Source organism: Camelus ferus, chromosome 28 (assembly GCF_009834535.1).
Source record: "Camelus ferus isolate YT-003-E chromosome 28, BCGSAC_Cfer_1.0, whole genome shotgun sequence".
Classification (NCBI taxonomy): domain Eukaryota; kingdom Metazoa; phylum Chordata; class Mammalia; order Artiodactyla; family Camelidae; genus Camelus; species Camelus ferus.
This window is the reverse complement of record NC_045723.1, coordinates 1,210,264-1,238,007: the sequence shown is the minus strand read 5'-3', so window position 1 is coordinate 1,238,007 and position 27,744 is coordinate 1,210,264. Positions and strand designations below refer to the sequence as shown.

Genomic DNA, 27,744 nt, shown 5'->3' with positions numbered 1-27,744 from the left:
GATGTGATGCAAGGGATTTTTAGGGCAATGAAATTATTCTGCATGACACTATAGTGGTAGCTACATGTCATTATGCATTTGTCAAAACCCATAGAATGTACAACATCAAGAGTGAACCCTAATGTAAACTATGGACGTTGGTTGATAATAATGTGTCCATGTTGGTTCATCGATCTTACCACACTGATGAGGGATGCTGAGGGTAGGGGAGTATATATGTGTGGGTGGGGAGGGCTATGTGTGAACTCTGTATTTTCTGCTCAATTCTGTTGTGAACCTGAAACTGCACTAAAAGAATAAAGTCTATTAAAAAAAAGAGTTGATGTGTTGTATGAGTCCATTTATATGAAATTTCTGGTAAAGGCAGAACTACAGAGACAGAAGGGAGACGTGTTTACCTGGGGTTGAAGGTGGGTACACGAATTGACCTCGGATGGGCATGTGGGGACTTTCTTAGGTGGCAGACATGTTCTAGAACTAGACAGCGTAACACAGGGTAGTAGTTGCACAACCACATACATTTGCTAAAAATCAAGCTGTAAAATTAAAACGGGTAAAACTGATGACTTGTAAATTAAATCTCAATTAAGCTAAAAAGCAAAAACTCCCAAATTTAAAAAAAAAATCACCTCTGGCTCCAAAAAGATTTTACCCTTAAAAAAATAAATGTTATTTTGACAATTGAACTTCATGGTTATTGAGTTGGCTTATTGACTTCAGGGATTTCTTTTGGCCATGCAAGTTTAAATCAGTCATGCCAAACTTGGGAAGCAAAAGAACACCATTGTCCAGGGTACATCAGACAGGTTTCTGCCCCAAGGGGAGGGAGTAGCAAGAGTGTGGCCGGTGCTACAAAGCTCCCGAGAAGGCAGCAAGGCCTTGAGTGGAGGGTCAGGGCCCAGGAGAGGTGGCTAATGCTGATTCAGCATTTCCATCTGTCACCCAGGAAGGGGGGCTAAGAGTAAATCTTCAGGCCTGCGGTTCTGAGAAATGCAGGGTCCCGAGCCCAGGTCAGTGTCTGCACAACAAGAAGTCAGGGGCTGAGCCTCAGAGACACGTGAGGCTTGGCTGGAACAGCAAGAAAAGGGGAATTCTTGGCTTACGTTGACTTCGTACTCAACGTCACCGATTCTGGCCTGTTACTGAGGTTTGACTCTACTTATTCTTGCAGGGAGATGGGTCATAGTTATGAATTTAGAAAATGTAACCCCTGTACTGATACAGAACCACAGGGTCTGTGGGCCAGATGCTTCAAACCTCTCTTGTATCGGGCATGTAGGAGGAAGGCAAAAGGAATACTCTTTCCCTTGGCGTCCAGATTGTCACAGTTTAGATCTTAAAAGCAATGGTTTTTAAGGGGTATCCTCACCAGCCACACAGCACCACCTGAGGCAGCCTTGAAAACCGGTTGGGACAGGAGATCCTACTTCCTTACTTCTGCCCTGCTCATGCCCAGCTCTTCCAGTCCACCTCAGAGGTGTGTCTACCGCACTTCCTGAAGCCCCTGCAGGAGCTCATCGGGGCCTCTAGACCCTAAGGTGGAGCAGAGCCAACCCACCCGGCTCGAGAGGAGACGATCATGTCCTTATTTCCAAAGCAGTGTCACCTGACAGCAGTTGAACCGCCAGATGCTCACAGATGAGTTTTGCTATCATGTACAGGAGGCTCGGACACAGATCTTACACTCAAGTTATTTGATTATTTGAAGAGATGAAAGAAAGTGCACATTAATATTCTTTGTGCAGAGGGCACTTTCCTAAGGAAAAAGGCAGCAAACAGCCCAGAAGAAGAAATTTAGAAACAGGAAGCTTTCTTGTGTGTGGAGACATTCCTCTTTTACCATCCCTGTCCTCAAGTTATGGGATGGGGAGGGCAGGATGTAGAAAAGCTGCTCAAGAGTCTCTGGGGTGGGCTGGGGTGGGGTAGAGGCAGCTGAGTTCATCACTTACTCCCCAGTGATGCTGGCAGCTGCGGAGGAGGGAGGTCCGATGTTGCTGCGGTGGTGCCCGGCGTGCAGTCCACGGGGGGCCGAGGGGGTCAGTGAGCGTCCTTGTAAAGAACGCCACACTCAGAATGACAGCACCTAATCAAGCCAGCATTCCCTGAGCGTGTGTTCGGGCTCAGGAGCTTCGGTAATCAATGCAAACAGTTCCTCCCTTTGAGGGTCATGGGGTCTTAGGTGGGACTAAGGGAGTGAGGAGTGGGGGCAATGGAGAGCAGGAAATATGAGGAGACAGAGCCGTTTAAATAATTCTTTCCTGTAATAGATAACTGGCCTGGGGCTTCCTGGCAGGGTGAGCAGGAGCTAGGTTTATTTAACCCGATACTCGGTTGGCAATCTCAGCAGGCCGCCAAGGACCTGCAGGAGGATGAAGATCTAATTTATCCCCCTTGACTCACCTGTAATAATGTGGGTGACAAAAGGAAAACAAAGACCCCTGAGGAAAGTAAAGGGAATGAGGCAAAATGCTACTGTGCTTCGACCATTCCTCTCTATATTTTCCAAGGAGAGACGGGGCGGCGCGGGGGGGGGGGGCTTGTTGAAATTGGCAAGCACAAATGAAAAGAAAGTCCAGAAGTTTGGGCCCTGCAGTGTTACAAAAATTGAGAGTTTACAGATTCCAGACAATAGGAAATAAGACTGAAAAGGGCCTTGAGCAAAGGCCCATTAAGACTTAGCAGGTAAGTAAGCGACTCAGGCTTTGAGGACAACACAGAGAACGGATGTGACGCTACTGTCCGAGCCTTGTTTTAGACTGTTGCGAGGTAACTGCTGTTAAATTGACAGGGAGACTGGCTGGGAGGTGAAGAAGCAAAGATATCATTCCCGAATCCTTCCTGTGCACCTGCCACTTCTGTCCCCCCAACCCCTGGAACCCCACAACCCTGATGCAGGGCTTGGCATGTCCAAGGGGCTTGGAAAATGTACAGTGAAATAGAATACACATTTTATAGCAATACAAGAAAAATTTAAATATAAAAAAACTTCTCTGCCCTTTGGCCTCCTCTCTCCCCCACACTGTGCATCATGTACCTGCATTAGGCATCCACCAACCATCCCCCCCTCACCAGCAGGAACACCTGCTCCACTGTAAGGAGCAACATCCTTCTAGCATTAACAAGACAGCTCCTTAAAAGATAACATTCCTTCTTGGTCTTGTGAGGAGTCACGACGACCCACCGCTCTGTACCTGCAGATCTGATTGTGGAAACTGTCAACATTACATCCAGACCTCAGTATCAAAAAGCCTCAAAACTTTCAAAACCGTGCTTTGACTTCTAACGGGCGGAACAGTTCTCCGAGCTTTCTGAGAGGCTGTTCCTGGTATAATCCTCAATTTGGCTAGAAAAAAACTTTCCCTTTCTTAGATCGACTGGTAATTTTCCGTCGACAGTACCTTGTCGCAGTTTCATCAAATAGGTGGCAAGGCTGCCTTCCTCCCGTTCCCCTGCATCTCGATCATCTTCCCTTCCAGGACAGGTTTCTGCCATTTCCCGCTGCTGAGATTCCAGCTGAACAGGCTGTGCTGGGGTTTAGAGGTGGGGATGTGTGCGTGGGGAAAACATCCCCCAGGAACTCTCTGGGCCCCCCTCCCAGTCAGAGGCTCCTCCTCCCAGGACCCCTTGAGGCAGAGCTGCGGGGGCCCCCTGCACGTGGTGACCGGCCATCTCTGTGCACAGTCAGCCACAAAGAAAACCCAAGCCTCTGGGCATTTTGCTGTATTGGCTCCCATCATAAGACCAACAAAACTAAAATGCATGAGAAGAGAAATCCAGTAAGAGAAAAGTGACCTAAGACACAAGGCTAGTAAGTCAGCCTGACATTATTAAACTTCCAAAGTGAGGAGTCGCCCTTCCTGCCTTAAGACCACTTCTTGGAGGCAGAGTCGCTTCCTATGCTTCTTTCAAATCCAAGCTTGATGCTACTTCCGAGTTCTCACCTAGACCATTCCTGCAGGGTCTCCCTGTCTGGGGGACGGACATCCCCTCCTTCCCTGGAGATGCCTCCTGGGGATGACCTCTGCCCCGCCCAGCGGAGACACTCCTAGCCATGCCCCCGATCCTGGTGCCCCTCCCTGGCGGTGGCACAGCCCTGACCCCACCCCACACTGGGGCCCCGCCCTGCAAGCCCTAAAGGTTCCCTCAACCCGCACAAGGAGCTGCGTGGGGCGCGGGCTGATCCAGCTGCCCAGGTCAAGGGAGACAAGGACCAGGCGCTGCAGGAAGGACCCGCTGGGTTCATCCAGGTGGCGTCTGTAACACTCCCTCTGGGCAGCAGCGTAGGGAAAATCTGCCCCAAGTGACAGGGGAAAAGGCACCTGTTCATAGGGCCCTGGAGGCAGGAAGTGGGTTTTGGAGATGGAAGGAAGTTGGCCACCCCAGAGGAGGGGAAGGGCCCAGCTGGCAGGGTCAGGGGCTGCAGGGGGTTGGGGTGAGAGTGCCTGTTTCCAGCTGAGAAACGTCCAGACCTTCTGCTGGCCCTTTCTACTTGCTTTGCAAAATGTTAGGAAAATGCCCCAAATCTAATTTCCAGGGTCCTGAGGTGGAGGGCACCCAGGTGTCCAACCTTTTTTTTCTGAGAGAAAAGGATATTTTTAATTGGGACTAACTTTAAGGCCTTAAATTCACATCTATCATTCAGACTGTGAACACTTCCAATAGGAAAGAGGTAATCAATTAACTCATCCGGTGTGAAATGTGTTTAACAGGACTTTGCTCAAATTCCACAGGGAAATAACTGGTGCTACATCCCGTGCAGGTCAGCTGAGGACGAAAGGCCACCAGGTGGACATTCGTCAGCATCACAGGCGGTCACACCAGAGCTTTGCTTCCCTTCCGCCATCCGGTCACCAACAGCCACCACATGGGCTTCAGGGACCATCGCGTCCACACAGCATCTCCCCCAGAAGTGCAGCCCGTGTCGGGTTTGGCACGTATTTTTTATTTTATTTTACTTTCACATTTACAAACTCAGGAGGCCGACCTGAGAAAGGGAAGGAGACGGCTGCCTGGAGGAAAGCTGGGCCCGCGGGCCCGGTGCAGGCCGGGCACTTGGGACTCTTCACAGGGAAACCGTCCCGTCTCTCAAAGGGCCTCGCTGTCAGACAGCATCTGAACTGTTGGCCCTGGCTTGCTCCTCGGCACCCAGAAGATGCATCACTGGGGCTGCCTCTGCCCAGGATTTTATTGCTGGTGAACTTAATTATGGAACTTACAGTCCAGGACGATGGCATCATCAGACATGGGTCCAGGGGTGCACATTTGGCTGAGATGAAAGGAAACTGAAATGTGTAAACTGCACGGATTTGGCGATGCTGGCATGTTGCCTGCGCTTGCCTTAGGCCCCTGGGAAAGCCCTGGTCCTGGAGGAGGCGGGGGGAGAAACCCCTTGCCCATCCACACGGGACCATCAAAGACAAGAGGTGGACAGTCATCAGGATGGAGGCACCCAGGCCCACCGCAGCCTGAGCTCCAGCTCCCCACCAGCCCTTCCTCTTCCACGTTCTCCTTAAAACCCCCGGAGAAGTTCCCTTTTTTAGGTGGGAAGACTATACACCCCCTCACTTTCCAAAATATGTCTCTCGAGCTGAATGAGATGATCACGTGGCAGGCAGAGGCTTGGAAATCAGGACTAGCAGCACATTGGTGTGTATTCTGAAAAGACAGATCCCCTGAAAAGTGCCCTGGGGTCATCCCTGCATTTCTCAGGAACAGAACAGTCGTGGAAAGAATGATTTGCCTCTGTGATTACCGTGGAGCCAAGATGAAAGCCAGAGGTGTAATGTTGTGACTCAGATTTGATCCTGTACCGGCCCCCATGGTTTTTGCAGACCACCGGCTTCTCCATCTCTCCTGCGAGTGCGGGATGCCATTCCTGCAACCCGGGGGGGCCCACAGGCCTGCCCCCGCCTCCAGGGAGCTGCGAGTATGTCTGAGAGAGAGGAGTCTAGGCTTTGTGGGATTTTTTCCTCCTGTCTGTTAGACTGCAGATGTTTGATCCTTTTCCCTCTGGGGAGAGCAAATGCCTGACGGCACTGGTGCGGATAGGGGGCGAGGGCCCTCATCGTAACGGTCAGGGTCCAGCTTCACCAGTCGAGGAGCACACGGGTCCGTGGGAGCCACAGAGTCTTCAGAAGGCGTGTCATGGAGGAAGGGTCATTTCTGTGCCCAGATCTCCACTTGGTTAGCCTCTGGTCTAAGATATTTGAACTCACAGTCCTACATGTTAGTTCAGCAAAAAATCTGGCTTCTGATACCCAAAGAGCCTGAAGTCCCCCTCGAAACGTGCGTACAGGCGCCGGATGTCACGCTTGCTGACACCCAGGAAGTAGCGCTCCACCTTGGTTCTGTTGTACACGGTGATGCCCGGGGGGATGGTGGGGTAGGACACCAGGTGGTCAATGCCAGCTTCTCTCAGGATGTATGGGGCATCATCCTCCAGGGTCTCGTGGTGACCAATGACACTGTACTTGATCTCGCAGGGTGCGCACAGCTCCACATACGTCACCCAGTGAATGATGTGGTCCCCGAACTGCAGGTCCAGCCACCTGTGGTTCGGATCACCCAGGTAGCGCACAAAGTCTTCAAACTGGATGCCCCTGGTCTCTGTCCGGTTCCTCCTGTACTTCCTGATGATGCCAGGGGCAATCTCATGCCTGTACCAAGGCTCAAAGCGGGGGTTGTGAACAAACTTGTCCTTAAACGCAGAAATCAGTCTTTCAAAGGGATCTCTTACAATAAAAAATTTGAAGTATGTTTTCAAGCTAAGGAAGAAAATGAAGATAAAGAGTAAGTTAACCTGATGCTACTGGCGGTGGTGGTGGTGGGTTGTGAGTGGGGAGAGAGAAGAGTAACAGCTGGAGCAGCAGCAGCCACCGGGAGCCCTGGGACCAGTGCATCCCATGTGGCTCTCGCTTCATCCACACTTGGGGGCAGATCCTGCCATCAGCCCATTTCCAGGTGAGGAACAGGAGCCTCGGAAACGTTAACTGTCTAAGACCACAGTACTCACTGCCCTCAGGGGCCACTGTGAGGACCCCTGTTTAACCCATGTGTTGTTTAATTTGAATAACTCAAAACTTTAGGAATGTTTAAACGTTTTGTTCTTGAGCAGAAAACCGAAAGGGCAGGAACCCTAATTGAGCCAGAGAAAGTTACTTTAAGGGTATGTCTTCAAAAACTCAATTCAAAATTGCCAGGAAGGAAAAATGGGGGCGGGGGTAGGAAGAAGGGGGGTGGGACTTCAGAATCCAGCTGAGGGGAAGGGGTCTGGGGAGCTTTCGGTGGTGGCAGGACCTGCGTGGAGGCCCTGTAGTGACAGTGACAAAATGACAACACTGCTGCAATTCCATGTACTCATCCAGGCCGGGGACACTCTCAGAGCCGCACGGCTCAGCCCCTTACCCTCACAAAAGCCCCGAGCCCGGTGCTGGGAGGTGGGGTGGGGGATGGGTTTGATCTGGCCTCTGACACCTGCGTTCCGAGGCGGTTCTGGTTAGGAACGCCCAGCACCAGAAGCCGCTGAGCAGCAAGGGGGGTCAAAGATCACTCGGTGATGTTTACTTGCTGCTTATGTATCTATTCCTTTGAAACCTCGTTCTATGGGGCCGATTCAGAGCCACCTAGAGAACTGTTCAGTCGGCTGCAGGATTCTTCCGAGGCCCGCCTCCATCCCTGCAGTGGCCGGCTAGGCCTTCTCTCTGCCTGTGCGGGGGTCCAGCCCCCACATCGCGCCTCAGGGCGGCTGCCACAGAAGCAGGCATAACACCTCTGGAGAAAATGAAAAACGAAGTGGGGTTCCCTGCAATCCAAATCCCTTTCTTATGAAATAAAGGGCATATTCAGTAAGAAATCCAAAGAGCTTAACAAAACCAAAGCAGAACAGTAACATGACAATTATGAAATGTTCCTTTTCATGGGCGGCAAGAAGGTCAGGGGTGGAGAAGACATTCTGAAACCCTCATAAAGAGAATTTAAATGCGCTGAACACTGGGTATGTGCCCAGCGGTCTCTCACCAACACAAACCAGCAGCCCTCAGAGTGATCTGGGGAACAGCGCGAGGACAGAACTGAGCCTGGAGCCCCATCCAAACCCCCTGCTCCTACCGCTTCTGAATTTCCGCGTCGCTGAAGGAAGAGAGGCGCGGGAGGCCATTCTTCTCGTGGTCGTGAACCACGTTTTCGGGGATCTCTTCGATGGAGGGGAAGGCTCCTGGGAAGCAAACAGGGAGAGGGAGTGTTGGCTGCCATAGGGGCCCTGCCCTGTCTCTAAATCAGGCCCGTGCTCCCCACAAGCCATCCCCACTAGCCACGTTGTAGCCTTCGAACTTCACCTGCTTCTGCGGGTAGGTTGAGGGTGAAGCAGAGCTTTGGGTGACCCAGAAGTAACTAGAGGAAACAGATGAGTTAGGAGGAGGAAGGGGAGGAGCAAGGGGCACACGTCCAAGCACTAAAATGGGTTCAGTCTGCTGTGACAGGAGGATCACTGCCTGCCCACAGAAGTCCAAGAACAGCCATCCTTCTTCTCCTGGGAAACGGGAGAAAAGCCAGAGGAGCAGGACGTGGCACGCACACTGCCCATCGCTCCCAGCGCAGCATCCCCGGGCCTCAGGGTTCCTAGGTAACCTCCCAGCACCCCAGGCCGGCAAGCGGAAAGGATGCTTGGTGCTGGAAAAGCCAGGCTAATGCTGAGGGAGTGACGTGACGTATTTGAAGCAGGACTCAGGAGGACAGGAAAGGTCTGAGAAGGCAGGGTGGGACCAAGAGCCACAACACCATGTCCTGCTGCCGAATGGAACCTGGGGCCCATCCCGGGGTTAGGCGCTGGGCAGGTGTCTCACTCCTTTCTCTACTCAGACAAATGGAAATGTGGTGTCATCGTGCTGCGGGGCCAGCAGGCCTCGGCAACCCTTCATGTCCGTCTGTGTTAATTCTGCTGCCTTCAAGTCTTGCAGGGAAGGGTCTCTTGGGCTGCCTGAGCAGAGGCCACAGCCCTCCCAGAATATCTAAGCCCCGATCCAGAACCCCGTGCTAAGTACTGCGGATGGAACACCAGCCCGGCGCACGCCTGCTCTCAAGGGGCCGACCAAAGAGCCAGCTCTGGCACCTGTCCCCCGGCAGGTGCGTCTCAGGACGGCTGATGGCAGCCCCAGAACTGTGCTTTGCCAGTCACAGGGCCCGGCAAACCGCTCCTGCTTTCACCCTGACCTTGTAAACAGGTTCTTCTTCCTTAAAGTCTGATGCTTCATACTGTGGTGGCCAGTGGGTAAGACTGCGGCACATTTGATCTGTAACCTCATTCTCTGATGTCAACAATCCAACATGCGGTCAGATTACTCACGCACGTTAATAATGTACCAGAAGACGAGGCAGTGTTTCTCTTTTGCTCCCCAACCACCGACAGCCAACTCTGACCACCAGCTCTGACAGCAGCGGCAGGCCTGGGGGTCTGGGGGCCCCTCGGGGCTCTGAGGTCTGCTTCCTGCCCCGGGACCCACACTGCTGTCCACTGGAACTATGTTCCTTTCGAAGCTGAGTTTAACACACAGAGCCCTAATTACCTTGTGTCAGTTCAGCATAATTGGAGTTTAAACAAACATGGCGTCTGAAAAGATTTGTGAGTAATCAGAACCTGCAGTGTGTCAGGGTGCTTCTCAGTGATCTAATTTGTTCCCAAGTAAACATCAGACTTCCTGAAGCAAGTTGATTAAATCCTCTGAATACGGATGCTGGGTGTCAGATGGGGCCGACTTCTCTCTGCCCAAGAGGCTGCGGGCGGGAGGCCCCAGACACACTGGCTGGGCTGCCCTCCCCGGCACTGGGTGTAGAGTGGGCCCTTCCCAGCTCAGCAGGGCCACCAGGAGGGCAGCTGCAGGGGGGCTCAGTGAGTGTGGGGCCTCGACCTCCCAGGACAGAGCTAATGACTCGGGAGAATCAATGCAGTGACCGAAGAAAAGAAGAAAAGGGGTCCCCCTGGTGGGCAGTCTGAGATGGGGAAGGCAGCGGGTCCTGATCGTAGGTGTGGCCTTTTGAAAACAGCAGGGTCTGGGTGAAGCCCCTCTAAAACCTAATGCACAACACGAACAGGAAAAACACCAGAGAGCTGTCTGTAAGTGACCAGCCTTCCCGGGCTCCCCTCTGCTGCCTTCCCCCACCTCCCCTGCCAAGGCCACGGTGAGACCCTCCACATGGACCCCAAGGGTCAGCGAGGACGGGCATCGCCGGGCGCTGCACGCACCGTTCAACACGATGAGGACTTTCTTCCACTGGGTGTTGCCCACTTTGGGAGTCTGGCAGAAGAGGATCTTGTGCTTGTCGCAGACGAATATTCGGTCCAGGACAAACCTGGAGACCGCGGTGTGTGAGAGGTTCCGCAGGGCCTCCTCCCCGCACACGTTCCTGATGAGCTCCAGGCGCTGCACGTAGACCAGGGGCTGGACAAGCCGGCTGCCTGACGCCATCTTCCCGGTCGGCTGCAGGTCATGGAGGCAAAACAGACACAAGGGCTTCATCAGCAGACACGGGAGAGGACCCTGCCCTCACCTTGTGCTGGGCATTGTTAACTCGAGGAGGTAAGAGCCTGGGAGCTGCCCCCATGGACACAGCAGGACAGCGGGGGCCCAGGGTGCAGGCTGCTTGGATGTGCTGGACCACGGTGCAGCCAGAGACATCTGACACTCTGTCTCTTCATCCTCGGCTTGGACAAGCCAAGGTGATGGGGCTGTGCCTGTCACTGTGCTGGGGGTGCTAAGGCCCAGGGTGTCCTGGAAACAGCGGGATACTCTTCATTAAGGGACTCAGTGAAGGCCACTTTCTGCCACCTCGCTCTCCCGAGCATCTCCCTGAGTGGACGCATGAGGACTGCACCTGAGGACCTGCTGTCCACACCTATGGTGGCTGTTCTGAAGATAATCTAATATTAGATAATCTAGTGTAATCTCATGGTCTTTATAAACTTTTGGGCAAATGTATACAGAGTTTAACATCTAATGACTCTTGGTCTCAGAGAATCACATCTAATCACCATTCCCCATCTCCATCACTTTGCAACTGAGCTGGAGGAGAACTGGGGCTGGGCAGGGAGAGACGAGGACTGAGCCCGGAGAAAGTCCAGGCCACCATGCCCCGTCCTGACACACGGGCCAGCTCCCCGAGCATCACATCTCCCACGTGCAAGACGAGAAAAAACACCTGCACCTCCGAGGGCTGCTAGTGAGAACCAGTAAGACTAACCCCCAGGGAAGTACTCTGTGCACGGTGAAGCACGTCAGGTGCAGTATTTCCCCCCACAGCAAGTCCTGCAGACCAGCAGTCTCTCAGGAAGACCCCCCGCATCCCCTAGTGACCGCTGGGCGACACGCTCTCCCTCACGGCTGTGGCACCCTGGGCGCTCCTGTCTCAAAGACTGCATTCCTCTTGCAAAACTCTTACACGGCCTTTGGTCATTCTTGATATGAGTAACTACACACTAACTTCCTTAACTCTTTCTACTAAAGCCAGCCTCCTGTTTTCTACAGTTTGGGGAAGGGGGTTGGTTTTGGTTTCTTATATCTGTAGTCTGTTCCTGCTCGTCCCTTGCCCTGGAATGCTACGATCCAGGACCGTCTCAGAGGTCCTGCAGACCTGCTCTCTGTCTGTCCTTCCAACATCCTGTGAGAAGTGAACTCTGACCGCACTTGACTCCGAGCAGTCTGCCCTCTGCTGGGTTCTGTCTGTTGTCCGCTCACTGCAGACCACGGGCAGGACTGTCCCTCCTCTGGGCTTAATTCTGTCTGACAACCACCTGTAGAACTCGCTCTACTCATTTCATCTCCTCGGGCTGGACTGCAACCTAAACCTTCCAGGTCCAGCACAGGGGTCAGCAAGGGGTGGGGCTCTCAGGAGTGTGCCCTTCATCCTGGCTGGGGGATGGTGAGGAATTTATGTGCTAAGGGAGCCTGAGGGGACAGCCTTGGAAGCAGAGTGTCAAGGGAGCTGAGCTCTGGGTGACGATCAGCAGCGGGCTCTGCTGCTAATGCCCCCGTGACTTTGGACCATCAGCCTTTTCCCCTAAACTCAGATTTCTCATCCTCACCTCCTGAAGGTTGGATGAGCTGCCCTTCTAACTCTCAAATCCCAGGATACCCAGGATCCAGGGTTGGAGATCTTCTCCATCCCCGGTTTTCTCCCCACCCTGCCCAGCACCCCCAGTCCCTTCCCCACGAGGCTCATTCTCGGCTCGACCAGCCTGACATCTGATGGCGCACCCACGGTGCACGAGGCACCGTGAGGCTCAGAAAACAGATGGGACCCTGCCCCTCCCGTGAGACACTAAAAAGTGAGCAGAAGCGGGCAGAAGTGACAACCACCAAGCAGAGGATGACAGTAACCAGGTGACAAGGGCCCGGAGAGAGGGCAGCCACTCCCCCGGGATGGGGACCCGCTGGGCCCGGGGGTGGGGGTGGGCAGGCACACACGGGAAGGGGCAGCCCTGCTCCCCTGTGCACGGGTCAGAGGTCAGCGCCGCTGCCTGGCTGTACGCACCTTCAGCTCCTCTGGAAAGCGCTTCTCTCCCAGGGACCTCCCGGCGTCGGGCATGGCTGTCAGGAACAGGAACTCCTGCCTGGCGCTGTAGGCTGGGAGACAGAGAGGCTGAAACGTCTTCTCAGCAGCAGCAGACGCACGGAGCAGTGCCACAGCACAGAGGCCCAGGAAGGGACCCACACAAACGCACCCGGGAGATGGCTGCCCACGTGCGAAGCACGGACAGTCCTTCCAGCAAGCGGCGCCCGAGCAGCCGGTGGGGCACCGCCCAAAGACAGAAAGGGAGCCGCTCCCTCAACCCCACACTCCTTCCAAGAACAAGCTCCAAGTGGACCAGCTCTTACGTGTAAAACATGAAACTTGGGGGAAAAAAATAGGAGAAAATCTTTGGAAAAATCAATAAACTGAATCCCATCAAAACTGAAAACTTTTCTCTGCACAAGACCCCATGCAGAGGGTGGGAGATGAGTTACAGACTGAGACTGGGAGGAAGTGTCTGTAAGCCGTGGGGCTGACCAAGGGCGGGTATCTAGAATATGTAAAGAGCTCTCAAATCTCAACAGTAAAAAATGCAAACAATCCGAGCAGAAAATGGGTGAAGCAGGAACAGACATTCCACCAAAGAAGGTCTATGGATGGCAAGTAAACACATGAAAGGGTGCCCTGCCTCGTCGGCCATCAGGCCGATGCAAATTAAAACCACAGTGAGACAGCACTACCCACCTGTCAACATGGCAAAAACTAAAAACAGTGCAAACTCCAAATGCTAGTGAGGATGCAGAGAAACTAGTCACTCATACCTTGCTGGTGGGGATGTAAACCGGTACAGCAACTCCAGAAAACTCCAGAAGCAGCAGTTTCTTTAAACACTAAACATTCAACTGCCATATGACCCAGGGTATGCATTCCTGGGCATTTATCCCAGAGAAATGAAAATTTATGTCACAGAAACCTACACACGAACGCTCACAGCAGCTTTATTTCTAACAGCCCCAAACTGACACAACTGAGCTGTCCTTCAACAGATGAATGGTTAACCAGTCAGAGGTACACCATACAATGGAATACTACTCAGCACTAAAAAGCAACAATGATACCCACAATAAATTGGATGACTCTCCAGGGAATTACTGAATTAAAGAAAAAAAAAAGCCAATTCCCCAAAGGTCACATACTGTATATAACATTCTTTTTTTTCGGTGGGGGGGGGTTAGGTTTGTGTGTTTATGTACGTATGCATGTATGTATGTATGTAATGGAGGTCCTGGGGATTGAACCCAGGACCTTGCGCATGGTAAGCACACACTCTGCCACTGAGCTACACCCTCCCCCCTTCTGTATATAACATTTTTGACATGACAAAATTATGGAGAGGAGAACAGATTAGTGGTTGTCAAGAGGGGGAGAGAGCAGGGTGGGAGATGGGGAGAGGGAGGTGGGCAACCCCAGGGGCCCTGGTGATGGAGAGGCCCTGCATCCTGACCGTGTCCTTGTCAGCACCCCACTTGTGACTTCGCACTGTAGTTTTGCAACACGTTACACTGGGGTAAAAGAGTAAAGGGTACAGAGAAATCTCTTTGTTCTTTCTTACAGCTGCAGTGATCTCCATGTACAACGATCTCAAAATTAAAGGCTTAATTGGAAGAAAAGCCAAGTCAGCCGTCAAGTCAGCAACTGCACATTATTTTCAAACTTCACAGGAAGTGAGATCAGACTGGAGGACCCTCACAAAATGCTAGACCAGAGTCATAATTTGTAACAAACAGATTTGGGGCAAAGCTCTGGGTAGAATTTGAAGATAATTTTCAGATCTCTACAATCAAAGAAACATTTACTTTCAAAATTTTGCAAAGCTTAAATACACAATTAGAAAGAAAAAGTAGTCATTGAATAAAAGCATAAAATCAGCATAACAAAGCAGAGACAAAGGCATATTTCACTTTGTTAAAGAAATCAAAACCTAGTCGTCTTGGGTCCTTACTACCAACACTCTGCACCCTCTGCTGCAGCCCACCCACCCCCCCGCCCCCAAAGCGTCTACACTTTTCTGAAAACATCCAGCATAAAATTTACCACATCCAAGCAGAATGACACTTCGTTCATCAGATGCCACCAAGAAGTGAGGTGCTCTTTAGAGGCTGTCCTGCCACATATTATGACTCAGAGGCATGCATCGTATTTACTTGTTTTAGTGGAATGTAAAGTGTATTACATGTGCCCCTAGCTTTTAAATAAAATAAACCACAAACAATTTAACCTCATGACCTGGCTTTTGAATCCCCTCCCAGAAGGTGACAGTTAAGGGAACCACGAATAAAACGTGTGGCCTCTCAGTGACACCACCTCACGTTCTCAGCAGCTGTTTCTCTGGCAATTTCTCAACCACGATCTCATCTGTGCTCCTCACCTGGGTCCCCCTCCTAGAAGTCCCGTCACCTGGTCTCTGGCTGGGACCCAGCAACAGGAGGTTTACAAAGTTCCCACTTGATTTTAAGTGCCTTGGGAATGAGATCCACTGCTCTAACTCTTAACAAGGAGCTCCTCTGTTGGTGACATTCACGGTGCTGAAGCAGCTGGAGGACCAAACAGCCAGGCTGAGAACATCATCTCAAATTCTAGCAGCCTTCCAAGCTGGGCCTGTGCTGTCCTGACAGAGGCCCTGGTCCCCAGTGTGACCGCGATTATCCCTGATGCTCTGTGATGCTCCTGGCCACCCAGATGCCTGCAGGTGTAATTCCACCTTCCCGAGGCTGTGAACCTCTCAGGTTCTCCCGAGGGCTCTGGAAAGACGAGATGTCGGGGCCCTGAGCAGTAAGGGCCTATTAACTGTTACTGAGTGGAAACCGGGAGCTGAGAACCTCCCTGGGGCCCAATCTCAGCACCTCCCTCTTCTGCCTGCAGACTTGCTCTCCAACCGCATTGCTCCTCCACAGAGAGGATGGGGGGGTGGGGGCGGTTACTGGGCAGCCTTGGTGCAGCCGGGGATCCACCTGGGGCTCTGCAGAGCGAGCAGGGCACACAGATGGTGCAGGTGTGCAGCACCCAGGAGTAGGTCCGGAAACCCTGGTGTGAGCCTTCTCACTCCCCTGCCCCACGGGCCCCACTGCAGGTGGAGACGCAAAGCCTCTGCAGAATAAAGATGCTGGGTGCTCCCTCTCTACCAGGCAGGCATCCCCGGGCCATCCAGGGCTGCTCTCCAGTCCTTTCAACACTCTCCTGGCACCCTCCTCACTCTGCCACTGAAGGGGTCGCCCCAGGGCCCCTCACAGGTTACTCACAGGGCCTCATGCAGGCTCGGAGCCGTCAGAGCAGGGAGCACATCCATTTCATAAACAAAACACTAAGGCCCCAGGAAGCGAAGTATAAGTGCATGAAGCAGGCACAGCTCTTCCAAGGCTGGGCTGGGTGCTGTTTCTACGTCCTCATCTGAATGCCTACGTCAGGTCATGGGGAGTTAAGGCATCCTTGAGGACATTTAGACCACCTTCCTTCCTGGGCGCTGAAGGTGACCTTCAAACACACGTGGCGGCCAGCAGGCAGCACTGGTGCACACACATCTCACAACAACACAAAGCAGGGCTGGTCCCCAAACCCAGAGCCTGCGAGGAGGACACCAAAGAAGCCCCCAAGGAAAGCCTGTTCTGGGGCCCCCAGGGAAGGTGATGGGGGACCCCTCCACCCTGTCCACCTTCCCTCTCAAACCTCTGCAACACCAAGTATTTGGACATCCCGACCTGCGGGTCCCTCCTGGCATCAGAGTCCTTTGATCCTGTGCCAGAGTTCATCTGAGATGGACCAGGAACCACAGCGCAGCGAGGTCTGAATTCACCAAAATCCACTCCAGGAGGAGGCAAACCTACCGTCGGGGTCTTTAAAGGTCAGTGTGATGAACTTGCTGGCCACCATGAACATGAAAATCACCCAAAAGCATGCGGCCAACAGAAGCCACTGGTGGTGCATGTTGTCAAGTATCAGCCATTCAGCGATTCTTCCTGGAAAACACAAGCAAAACGGCCCAGCTGCTTACAAATAAATCAATGAAACAAAAGGTAATTTAAAAAAACAAAACAGGGAATTTCAGTTAATAGCATCGATACAAACACTGTTTAATTTGCTATCAATACAATGAGTGTTTTGACTTAGTACTTCACTTAATGTTACATTTTAAATTAGCAACAAGCTGCCAGTTTGATAATTAAATCCGATTTAAAACACCTTAATGGAAAGGAGCAGGAAGCAGGGACTTCGGGCAGCCTTGGCACAGCGGGGGAGAGACCCATCTCTATTTGGTTTTGGGTCACGTGATAAGATTTTGCTTTTGCAGGCTGGCCTGTTGACTCCTTTCTGACTCAGGCTAGCGTGTCCCCAGTACTCAGCACCTGCCAGGGCCTGGAAACCAGGGCACGAAGGGGCTGGGTGCGGGCTGGGCCTTGGCTGCAGGTAATTCTCAGAGGGCAGAGGCCATCCGGAGGCCATTACAAGCAGGCTGTGTTTAAAATTCTGACTTGCTGACAAGATGTAGCCACACCTACAGAGATGCAGAGACTCTGAAATGGTAGAACCACACACACACACACACACACACACACCCGCCCCCGCCGAGCTTCCGTCTAAGTGCACTTGCCTGCCGGGGCCTGCGCGGAACCCTGGGGGTGGGCGTTTCTCATGCTCTCACAGCCCAGGGGGGACGAAGGGCACCTGGGTCCTCAGGGGGTCACAGAAGTCGCACTCTGCTGCAGGGGACACAGAAGAATCAAGAAGTTGCACTCAATTCTAGGCAAGAGAGACAGAAAGTATTTCATGTCACCTTCAACACAGTGGCTTCTTGAAGCCAAACCACACCATTTGAAAAGACCATGCTGGGCTGGGCTGGTTTCCACCAGTGGGTGGGTGGGTGGGGCGTCCACCACCCCCAGGCAGCAGGGAGAGAGCTGGTCTGTTCCACAGGTGCAGATGGCAGGTGACTTCAGAGAGTGCACGCTGGGGGGACGGAGCTCAGTGGGGGCCCAGGGAGTCAACACTCCTCCTGTCTCAACAGTGTTTGTTTGCTGGGATCTCACTGCAACCCGAATTCCCTCCAGCAAGGGGTTTTCTGGCCTCCACTTAAATACACCCTGCTATGGGGAGCTCACCCGTCGGGCAACCAGCACCTGGACTTTCCTTGGCAGGTCCCCACACAGCAGGAAGAACCCCAGTGTTCTTCCTGGGGTCCCTGCCAGATTAGACAAATAAAACCCCAGGATGCCCTGTCAAGGTTGAGTTTCAGATAAACAATTAATGACTTCATAGTATTTAGTGCAAATATGTCCCAAATATTGTATGGACACATTTATATTTTAAAAAGTGTTTTGTTGTTTCTCTGAATTTCGGATTTAACTGGGTGTCCTGCATTTTATCTGGCAACACTACCCAACAAGGGGACAGCCGCCTCCTCTCTAAGTGCCTGAAACAGCAGGCCTGTCCCTGAGTCTCCTCTCCTCCTCTGCCACTCCTCCTTGGGGCAGTGCGGCACAGAGCAGAGCCCTGGACCGTGTCACCACTCACTAGCTCTGTCACTTCCCTTCTCTGAGCTCTGGCTTCCCATCTCTGAGACAAGGCCCTCCTCCTCCAGGATGGTCACGAGGCTTAAATGAGAGGATGCACCAAAAGGACCCACTTGGCCTGCAGCAGACCCTCCATAAACATAAATTGGCCAGTGCCTCAGCACCCTTTGTGATTTTTCTATTTTATTTACACACACCCAGAAATTAGCGCGACAGTGTGGTCTGCCCCAGGAAGAGAGGAAAGGCTAGACTCTCATCCAGGCGACCTGAGCTACTGAGCTCTCCCTTCTAGAGATAAGCAAGGCACAAACGGTGACCACAGGGCACAGGGCCCCTCGGTGCTGAGTCCGCTGAACTGGTCCCTCCGAGACAGTGACACTCGGCGGGGCCCCTCTCCACCAGTCACAGTGGTGCCCCACTGAGGAAGCCCGGCGTTAGGCCTTTTCTAACAGAGGGGCAGAGGGGCCAGTGTGGGCTGGGGGGCGAGTAAAGAGAGAGGAGACAAGTACCGAGGGGGCTGCACAGAGGCACCTGTGTCTTGCACTAACTCTCAGGCAGACTGAGGCTGAGGAAGGGGCCCGGGTGCTGAGTGGCCCGAGGCTCGCAAGTCTCACTTTGCCACGGGAACTGCTGTGGACATGCGAGCACAGACGAGGGGAGCCCCCCGCCCCACCACCCTCAGGTCCTGGATCTGCTCACACCCGCATCTCCTCAACATCACGCGGGAGGTTTTAGGGTTTAAGGATCTACTTTGCCAATGGGAACCAGTCTTCTGAAGGGATCATTTGAGTCCACACACGAGCTAGCTCACCTCCAGATAAAAGTAGGAAGATACTGAATAAATGGCCTCACGTGAAAATGAGGCTCCCAGCATCTGCCCTCTGGGGGGGCCCGGTGGCCGAGAGGCAGGCCTTCTACCTCCCAGTCAGTTGAAAAGTGAGTCTCCAAGCCACGCCTGCCTTCCTAATCCTGAAGTCATTGGACAGCTCTCTGGGCCCCAGTGGTCTCGTCTGTGAGGACAGACGAGCCACCGGCGCGCTGGGAGGCCCCAGTAGAGACAGAAGGTGCCAAAGCACGTCTTCCACAACTTACAATATAGGATCCAACAACTCCTTCCAGATGGCAACTTTATTTCAGGAAGTTCTGCTTCTAAAGAGACTTCTGCTAAACTCCTACTGAACTAAAATATCCAGAGAGCCCGTTCCCCGTCCAAGCCCGGCCACTGCGTTGGATTGGGAGAAGGGAGGTCTGCAAGGCCCCCACCTTCAGCTCACCCTCTCCACGGCCTGCCTGGACCGGGCAGGGAGGGCGCCCAGGACACGTGGGGGCTGGCTGGGCTGCAGATTTGGATAAACCCTAGCCCCTGTCAAAACCTCTTGGGAAGAAGAAGATATGGCCAGAGGCCCTCGCCGGTGTCAGGAGGATGGCCACCCAGACCAGAATGGGCCCTGCCAACGGCCCAGTGCCCTGCTGCAGTCACCGCGCAGGTTACAGAGCCTGAGGGTGGTCACAGTGGAAGGCCAGTACTCAGGTGGGGCGCTCTCCCAGCCACTGGGCCCCCATAAACGCCAGGCAGGCAGGGCCTGCACCCCTCCCTATGCACGTCACAGGCAGGTTCTCTGACCTCACCCTGCTGGCCACCCCGAGTCGCCCTCCAACACCTCACCTAGCCTCACCTCCCGCCCTGCACCCATCACAGCCCAAATCTCCCGGTTCCCCTGGACGCATGTGGGCTCTGGTGGTGCTGGTGCGCCCCAGGCTAGACCAGCAAGGCCACCTTCGTCATTTGCTGAATGACCGTGTCAACCGAGAAGCGTATCAGGAAGACCCAGGAGAGCTGCGAGGTACCCGAGAGAACGCCTCGCCCGGCCCCCTCCCCCAGGATCCAAACTCTTTAGAGGCCCCCTTGAATCTCAAAATATTTCTCCAGTTTTTAGTTTTTAAAAAGGATTTAGTATTGTATTTAAAATATCAAGCAGAGAGAATAACATGACAAACACATGTTACAGACACACGGCTCTGAGCATCTGAGCTTTTAAAGGGAGTCAGTGCTACAGACGGGCTGGCGCCTGCCTGCCCCCCCCCCCCCCCCGCGGGCCCCCTCCATCGGGTGACGCTTCCCCCACATCAAGCACGGCTCCTGAGAGGGTCTGGGGAGGTGGGTGTCCCTGCCCCGGTGAAGGCCGGACAGACTGGGGAGGGGCCGCGGGGAAACCGCACCACTTCCTCTGCTTTTTGGGGGTGGGGCCCACCCTGGTGAGAGGTGCCCCGTTGTTAAGCACTTAACTTTTTTTCTTATGGTCTATAATAAGAAAATTCACAAATTCCACACAGACTCAAGTGAAAAAGCCATCGAGGTAAAAGCTGGTTAAAAATGCAACCAAACCAGGACTTGTTCTCCAAGTCACATGTTAACCAGAACCAGTGAGACTGGGCCCTCTCCAAACTACCCCGCCCCTCAGGGCCAGTATCTCACACTTACAACACCATGCGCGCGCGCACACACACACACACACGCGCGCGTGTCGTGTGCTGGTGGAGATGGCAGGCTAACAAGAGATCCACCCGCATCAAGGACTCTATCCAAGATGTGGACGAGGCAGCGGACATGGCGAGAGGACAGGACTAGGGCCAGGACAGCACAGTCACCTCTGGGGGTGAAGGGGTGGAGCTCCGGGCACCCAGGCAGCAGAAGAGCATGGCCAGAGGCCCAGGCGCAGGCAGGAGCAAGCCTGGACCCCCGAGTCACCGACAGAAGGCCATGAGGCCCCCCGCCCCAGCAGAGATGGTCACACAAGGCTGGGCTCCAGAGAGCCATCACCACACAACCAGGAAGCCACTGAAGAGAGTTTTCCATGAGAAGAGGGGTGGGGGTGGGGGTGCGGTGAGCTGATCAAAGCCATGAAACTACTACTCTGGCAGCAAAGTCAGAGATGTCCAGCACCCCCGTCCCGTCCACTTGGCCACGTCCTGGTCTCAAGGTCATCTCCACAGGGAACAGGCACTATTCTGATCGGGCACAAGCAGAAGGACTAAATGCTCAACATCACATCGCCCTCGAAGCCTCTGAAAACCTGCGAATGAACCAGGAAGAGCCACAGCATCTGACAGGTTGGGCTTCTACGGATCCTGAAGAGCGGGGTGTCCAGGTGGCCAAGGCCTGTGCTCTGCAATCACACGCATCTGCCTGTGGTGTCTGACCGTATGTCAAGGGCAGAGCTCCCCACCCTGGCTGCGTCCGGGAACCACCCAGGGAGCTTTCAACGACTACAGCAACGCCCTGGGCCCAAGGACACCTGAGTCAACACAACACGACCCGTGGAGAAGGGTCTGGGTGAACCTGTGAGGATGGGTCTGGGCATGTTTGAACACCTCGGCTCAGGATTCCAAGAGTGGCCAGGGTGAGAGCTGCTGTCCGGCCCCCAGCCCTCCTCACTGGCCACACGATGCCCCGGGGGTCTGGTGAAAATGCAGGTTCTAAGCACTTTAACACGACAGCGGTTCGCCCACCAGGGTAAGAAGGAAAACAGGCAGCAAGGCTTATCTGTCAACTAGTCTACGGGTGACCTGAGTTTCCTGTGCTCTGAATACATAGCTTAAAGAGGTTAAACTGGAATAAAGACCTCCGTCACTGGTCCCACTTACTCTCTTTTCCAGCCCCTCCCATCCAAAGGTAACTAGATCCTGTAAAATCAGGATTTGGGCTGACCTTGGAAAATCAGGATAATTTGCCCCATCTTTTCTTTAAACAAAAAGAAAGTCATTCTAAATTCGCAGAGCCCCAGCTCCTCCCGGCCTGCCCACCGTCTGCACTGTTTCCTTGAATACACAAATTCTCCATGGGTTTGCCTTGGGTCCAAGGGCAACGCCCTGGCTCAGTTTCTGTCTGCAGAGTCTGAGGCCTGACACCAACAGTCCTCCCTTCCTGGCTCTGTGAGGGCCACTGCTCTCCCTCCAGCCAGGTGACAAATGGCCTTTTAAAAGCCTGACATTTTCCGTAATTAGCTCTCCTTTGTCCAAGGAGCCAAGACAACTCCCCAAGTGCCTCTTGCAGCTAATGGGGGCGAACCCAAAAGTGTACCAGGTGCTGGCAGGGAGCACAGGAGTGTGCAGAGCCTTCCCACTTCCAGTCAGTAGGTGGGATCTGCACGTGTCAAGATGTCCAGCCCTGAAACCAAGCCAGGAGGCCGGCGCTTTGAAAACCCATAAGGCAGCACAGTTGAAGAACTTAAGATGTAGGGGCAGGGGCAGGGAAGCAGGGAGATCATTAAACACACAAGAAATCCTAACCTGTTACCCTGTCTCTAAACTAAATGGAGGATAGCATGTATTTTACACGTTGGTAACGACCAACAATGACTTTCGTGCTGTTACCACCTCTGGGTGCAAATTCTCCGTCACTTGCATTTTCAAAAAGATGCTTTTTGAACTCATCCATTTGGCTCGGCTGCCGGTGGCTCTTCCCCCCCGTGTTTGAGTTGTCATCCAAAAGCATTGTCCTTCTGAATTTGTGCTGAAGTTTGACTCCCACCTGCCCAGTTCTAGTCCTACTTTTACTGTGCACATCCACTCATCCTGTGGTAAATAAGCCCATTTAACCCTGTTTAAGACAGAGTTAAACAAATTTTAAAAAGCAATTGGTCTAGACATGGTCTAGGGTGCACACAACACAGATAAATCTCAAAACCGTGGTGCAAAGGGAATACAATAAAAAGAGAATAAGATATATGACAGTGCCATTCATGTAAATTAAAAACACAGGCACAGAAACCAAAAATACACATTCTACAAAAGCACAGAGAAAGGAAAGGATGACTTTTCCAGGGATTTCTTGCGGGGGCAGGAAGAGGAATGAGATTGAAGACAGGGCATTCGAAAGGACTCTGCAAGTGAATAAAACAAGACAGGGGTCCTGCAGATGTCAGTGATGGTAGCCAGGACTAATGTCCATCCAACAACTTGAATGTGAAGGAGACAGAGGGACAAGAAACTAGACAGAGACGTGAGATGAGATTAAAAAAACCAAAGACCAAAACCCAGCTTCTTCCCAAATGTCATGCACACATTCAGCAGTGTTTACTAAGGGCTTACTCTGAGCCAGGAGCTGCTCCCGGACCTGGGGACATAGCAACACCCCCCTCCCACCATGGTGCTTGATTTTGATAGAGGCAGACAGGCCATAAACAAACACACGATGTTAACTGACACGGATAATAATGAAGAAGGGTGAGGGAGGAAGGGGGACCTCTCGGAGGAGACAATGCTGAGAACAAGCTCAATGGATAGAACTCAGCCACCCAGCAAAGAGCTGGGTCCGGGGCCCGGAATCCCAGAAGCAGCAAGGAGGCCGGTGCCCCCGGTGCGGAGTGAGCAGGAGGGCAAGGGGGTGGCCTGGATGAAGGGCCCTGACAAAGGCCCTTGACTGACATTGAAACTCCTGGGTCCTCACCCCCATCACACATGTAACCAGTGTTGTAACACATTTACTCAAAGCATACCCAGATACTAAAGGAAGCTTCAGGAAAAAAAATATGGCCATGCACCAGGACCTGGGAACCCTGGGAGGACTAACATGGAAAAGGGAAACTGGCCTGCAGAGGGCTGGAGCACCAGGGACCCTCTACAACCAGCGCTTTCACACCTTCCCATTCTGAACTACACTGTGTTACCTAATCAACAAAGGCATTAAACCACAATGCAAGAAAATAAAATACTGGGCATGAATTTATGATATATATAAAGTTCTACAACAATCACTGTGAATTTTAAATTCAAAGGAAGGGTTTCTCCCCATCCAAGTTCAGAAATTCCCTTTGTCTCCTTGGCCATTGTCATTACAACGTACTGAGAACAAGGGCTCCTCAGTTACCAGCATGAAAACGCACTCCTCACCGTGGGCAGCTGGAGAGGGACAGCGAGGTGAAGACAGAGGCTCACAAGTGATAATAACCAAGGGCAAACACCCCTGCAGGGGTCCTGGCAGGTCAGGTACTGCTCCTGGCAGGTACTGAAGTCACCTAATCCCCTGCCTGAAGGGGAGCTCCTACTGTTATTATGGCTAAGAAAACATTTCCAAGAATATGAATAAGCTTCCTAAAATCTCCATGGGAACAAGACAGGAGGCAGTGAGAACACTGGGGACACAGATCTCAGATAACGCTCACCATCTCCTCCCCGTACCTTCTGAGGCCTGATCCACATTTCCTTGCGGTATCTGCTTCGTCTGAGGTTCTTGGCTCCTCCTGTCACTGTTTGGGACAATTGAAAAACAACAACAACAAGTAAGTAAAGAGACCCACAGACACAGAAAACATGGTTTTCTGGTTACCGAAGGGGAAGAAGGGGGAGGAATAAATTAGGAGTTTGGGATTAACAGATACACACTACTATATATAAAATAGGTAAACGACAAGGTCCTACTGTATAACACAGGGAACTACCTTCCTATGTAAGCTCTAATAACCTACAATGAAAAAGAACCCAAAAAAGAATATACATACATGTATAGCTGAATCACTATGCTGTACACCAGAAACAAAACACTGTAAATCAACTTTACTTCAATTTAAAAAAAAAATAAACACCATTAAAGGTTATAAGATCTATTTACTGACTACAACTTGCTTTATACTCAGGAAACAGTTAACCACTTTGATTATTCAAGTATGTTTTGCACAACAGGTCTCTTATACAGGGGGTCATCTTTAGATGGCTTGGTAAATGAATAAATATTCTAAATGTACCAAAAGAGCTAACTGTTTAAAAGATTCTTTCCTGCAACTTAGTATGAAAAATGACTTCTTTTTTCTAGACAAAATAATCAAATCCTATTATACCTGTTTTATATGTTTGATTTGGGTAAAGGATTCCTGTAGGAGATGATCAAATCTTTCAACGCAAGATGTTCGCTGGGTTTTGTATTTCTTCAAGCCATAACTCCCCGACAAAATTTTACCCACATTACCATGAATGAGTAATTGGAAACAAACCAAACTCATGGAATTAGAGAGATTACAGATTTAACAGAGATAGCAGGTAAACTAAACATTCAGTTCATTTAAAACACAATACAGTCCAAACTGCCTGGGAGGCAGAGCGCACAGTCTAGTTATGTTTCCCTTTACTCTTATGAATTCAATATTAAAATTAAAAGCCATTTCATGTCACGAAGATGAAAAGATGAAGCTTTATGTACTCACATGCAGGCTCCTCCAGACTTGTATCAGGAGAAAACGCTCTCTTGGCTTCTGTGATTTCTAAGGTCCTGCACTCACCTCTCTCCCCCCCGTCTCTAGTCTACTGCATAAGCTCAAGCATTTGAAAAATGATCTGACTATAACTGCAAACTGCTCCAGATATTAACTAATTCTTCCCTCTCCTTGTCCAGTTTTGCAAGAACTCCAGTTTTCATTCCAGGGAAGGAAAGAATTTTTCTCTCAAGTATTTCTTCGAGATTCTATTCTTAAGATCAAGAGCAAGGATGGAAAGACCTTTCTTTCCATCTTGAAATTTCCGTTTTGACCCAAGATTGACTAAGCCCTAGTTATAATTGGGGGAAAGGGAGAAAACTGTTTTTCTTTGTGTCTCCTCTTTTCAGCCCAGTCAATGAAAAGAGTGAATAAGGCCAGAGCTAAACAGGGCTGCCTGGTTTTTAAGAATGTCTGAGACATTTCTCACTCTGGCTGTTAAAAATGACCAACAGCCAGCTCTTCATGGCCCAAAGCCCTAGACTTTGGGTGTTTCAGACAAAAAAGCCCTTATGACAGTTCTCCTGCTCAGCTAACCAGAACCTGGCTGCGCAGCTTTCTGCTCGGTGCCGGGCCCTTTCCTGCTTCGAGTGGACTCGGGAAAAAACAACGCAGCTTTTGGAAGACCTGCTTCGTCTTCCCAGCCAGAAGTGCAGAAATTTATGCTTCAACCTCCAATTTCTGACAGGCCTCTCTTGTCAAAATCAGAGCTGAGGGCACCCTGGAGTCTACCTGGCAGGAAACTCGCATTTCCAACCATCCCTTCCCCTCCCACCCGCCAAAGACGGGCTTAATTGTGCCCTTAGGAAAGGCTGCACTTGGTATTTCGTCCCTGCCGTCTCTCTCTCTCTCTCTCTCTGCACGCTCCGTGCACCAGAGTGGAACATTTTCTTCTTCTTTCCGCCCCCAATTACTAATGCAAACACTCAGCCAAAGATGAAGGGAATCAACTACGGATCACAGCATCCCCAGCAAGGACACCGCTTCGTTGCATAATTAACATGATGAAGGCTCTACCCTTGAACCCCCCGAATTAGGGAGGTCCCCCAGTCGCCAAAGAGCACCGGGGTGTTGCTGGCAAAGACAAGCCGGTTCCCCCCGTTTCCCCGTCCACCCGGGGTGGGGTCGGGGTCGGGGTCCGGGAGTCTGGGAAGCCCCCCCACCCCGCCCATCCCCGAGCTCACCCTGCGTGGAGCCGAAGCTCGCTGGGGTCCTCGGGCCCTTCTGCGCCCGGGGACGAAGCTCGGCGCGGGCCTCGCGGGCCTGGGGGCGAGGCGCGCGGGGTCTCGGAGTCCGGGGAGAGCGGGAGGCCTGCCCGCCTGCCCGCCCGCCCGCCCGGAGCCCTCGGCGCCGCCACCGGCGGCCTCCGCGCCGCGGCCCGCGCTCCCGGCCGGGGATGTGGCGGCGGCGGCGGCGGCGGCGGAAGAAGGAAGGCGGGAGCGCGAGGCTCTCTCGTGGGGGAGAGGCCTCCGCCGCCGCCCCACGGGGCCCCCGCCGCCCGCCCGTGCGCGCCGCCTGCCCAGCTGTGCGCGCCCCCGCCGCGCGCGCCCCCGCCGCCCCCTCCTTTCGCCGCCCCCTCCTTTCCCCGCCCCGCACCCGCGCCGCCGGGACCAAGGGGAGGCGCAGGGAGACGCGGCCAAGGGACCTCTGGCTGCGTATCCCCACCTAGTCCTTGCGCCTCGCCCCACCCCGAAAAAATCCCAACCGAGATTATGTCCCAGGAAATGACAGAGAGACGTGCGGCCAAACCTAGTCCCGCCAGGTCTCCACCCAGAAAACAGGGTGAGTGTGTGACAATGAGGGGGAAATCCCACGCTTGATAACATTTTTTAAAAAATGCAAACTTGGAAAAAGGCCAAATTGCTTGAGCGTAGGGTACCTCCCAGCATTTCTTAAATTAGCCTACCTTGTGAAAGAGGGCTTTCCTTCGCCAGGGCCTTTTACAGAAACCGCTCCCCCTCCCCACTCCTTGGCTGACAGACTGGGGGATGTAACTTCGTTGTCAAGGGATAGTGGTAGAGGTCAGGGCAGTTCATAGCCCTGTAGAGTTGTAACTTTTAACCTGCAGAAGTGGATAAGGTTTAGGAGTTTAGAATCTGGTGGAGAGGTCAATCCCAATGGTGTTAGGGGTTTTATTGCTCTAGAAAACGTGAACTACATTTTGTTCTGATCTCACCTATACGTTTATTAACTACTTAACTATTTATCTATTTGGCAAACAGGGTCATATACATGTGTGTGTACATATAAAATTTTTTGTCAGCTTTCAAGGAACTAGTTTTCTTTTTTTTTTTTTTCTATACAGCTGGTTCCCTCCTGGATGACTTAAATGAAATATTGATTGGGCTTAGCATTTCAGAATTTCACTTTTAACGTGATTACTAACCACCATGACTTAAAGATAGAAAGGCAGTTTACTCGGTCTTTTGGTC

At 52.4% G+C, this 27,744-nt stretch overlaps 1 protein-coding gene and 1 non-coding gene across 7 annotated transcripts; both read right to left on the bottom strand.

The window, feature by feature from the left end:
* Positions 1 to 4,921: 4,921 nt before the first annotated feature.
* CHST10 (carbohydrate sulfotransferase 10) lies at positions 4,922 to 26,848 on the bottom strand. Of its 6 annotated transcripts, none has more exons than XM_032469775.1 (8): positions 26,497 to 26,567; positions 24,246 to 24,313; positions 17,147 to 17,255; positions 16,383 to 16,514; positions 12,523 to 12,614; positions 10,238 to 10,472; positions 8,107 to 8,212; positions 4,922 to 6,764 (listed from the first exon to the last, which is right to left on the bottom strand). In XM_032469775.1, exons 3-8 carry the CDS (start codon positions 17,187 to 17,189, stop codon positions 6,227 to 6,229), a joined length of 1,146 nt encoding a protein of 381 aa, XP_032325666.1. In that variant the 5' UTR covers positions 17,190 to 17,255; positions 24,246 to 24,313; positions 26,497 to 26,567; the 3' UTR covers positions 4,922 to 6,226. The 6 variants fall into 6 exon arrangements, with proteins under 6 accessions (XP_032325666.1, XP_032325667.1, XP_014420645.1 ...); XM_032469776.1 differs by lacking the exon at positions 26,497 to 26,567 and adding an exon at positions 25,265 to 26,391 and having other exon boundaries at positions 17,147 to 17,295; XM_014565159.2 differs by lacking the exon at positions 26,497 to 26,567 and adding an exon at positions 25,265 to 26,391.
* Positions 13,779 to 13,850, bottom strand: TRNAG-ACC. Its single transcript has one exon. It is a non-coding gene; the product is annotated as a tRNA-Gly (tRNA).
* Positions 26,849 to 27,744: the final 896 nt, after the last annotated feature.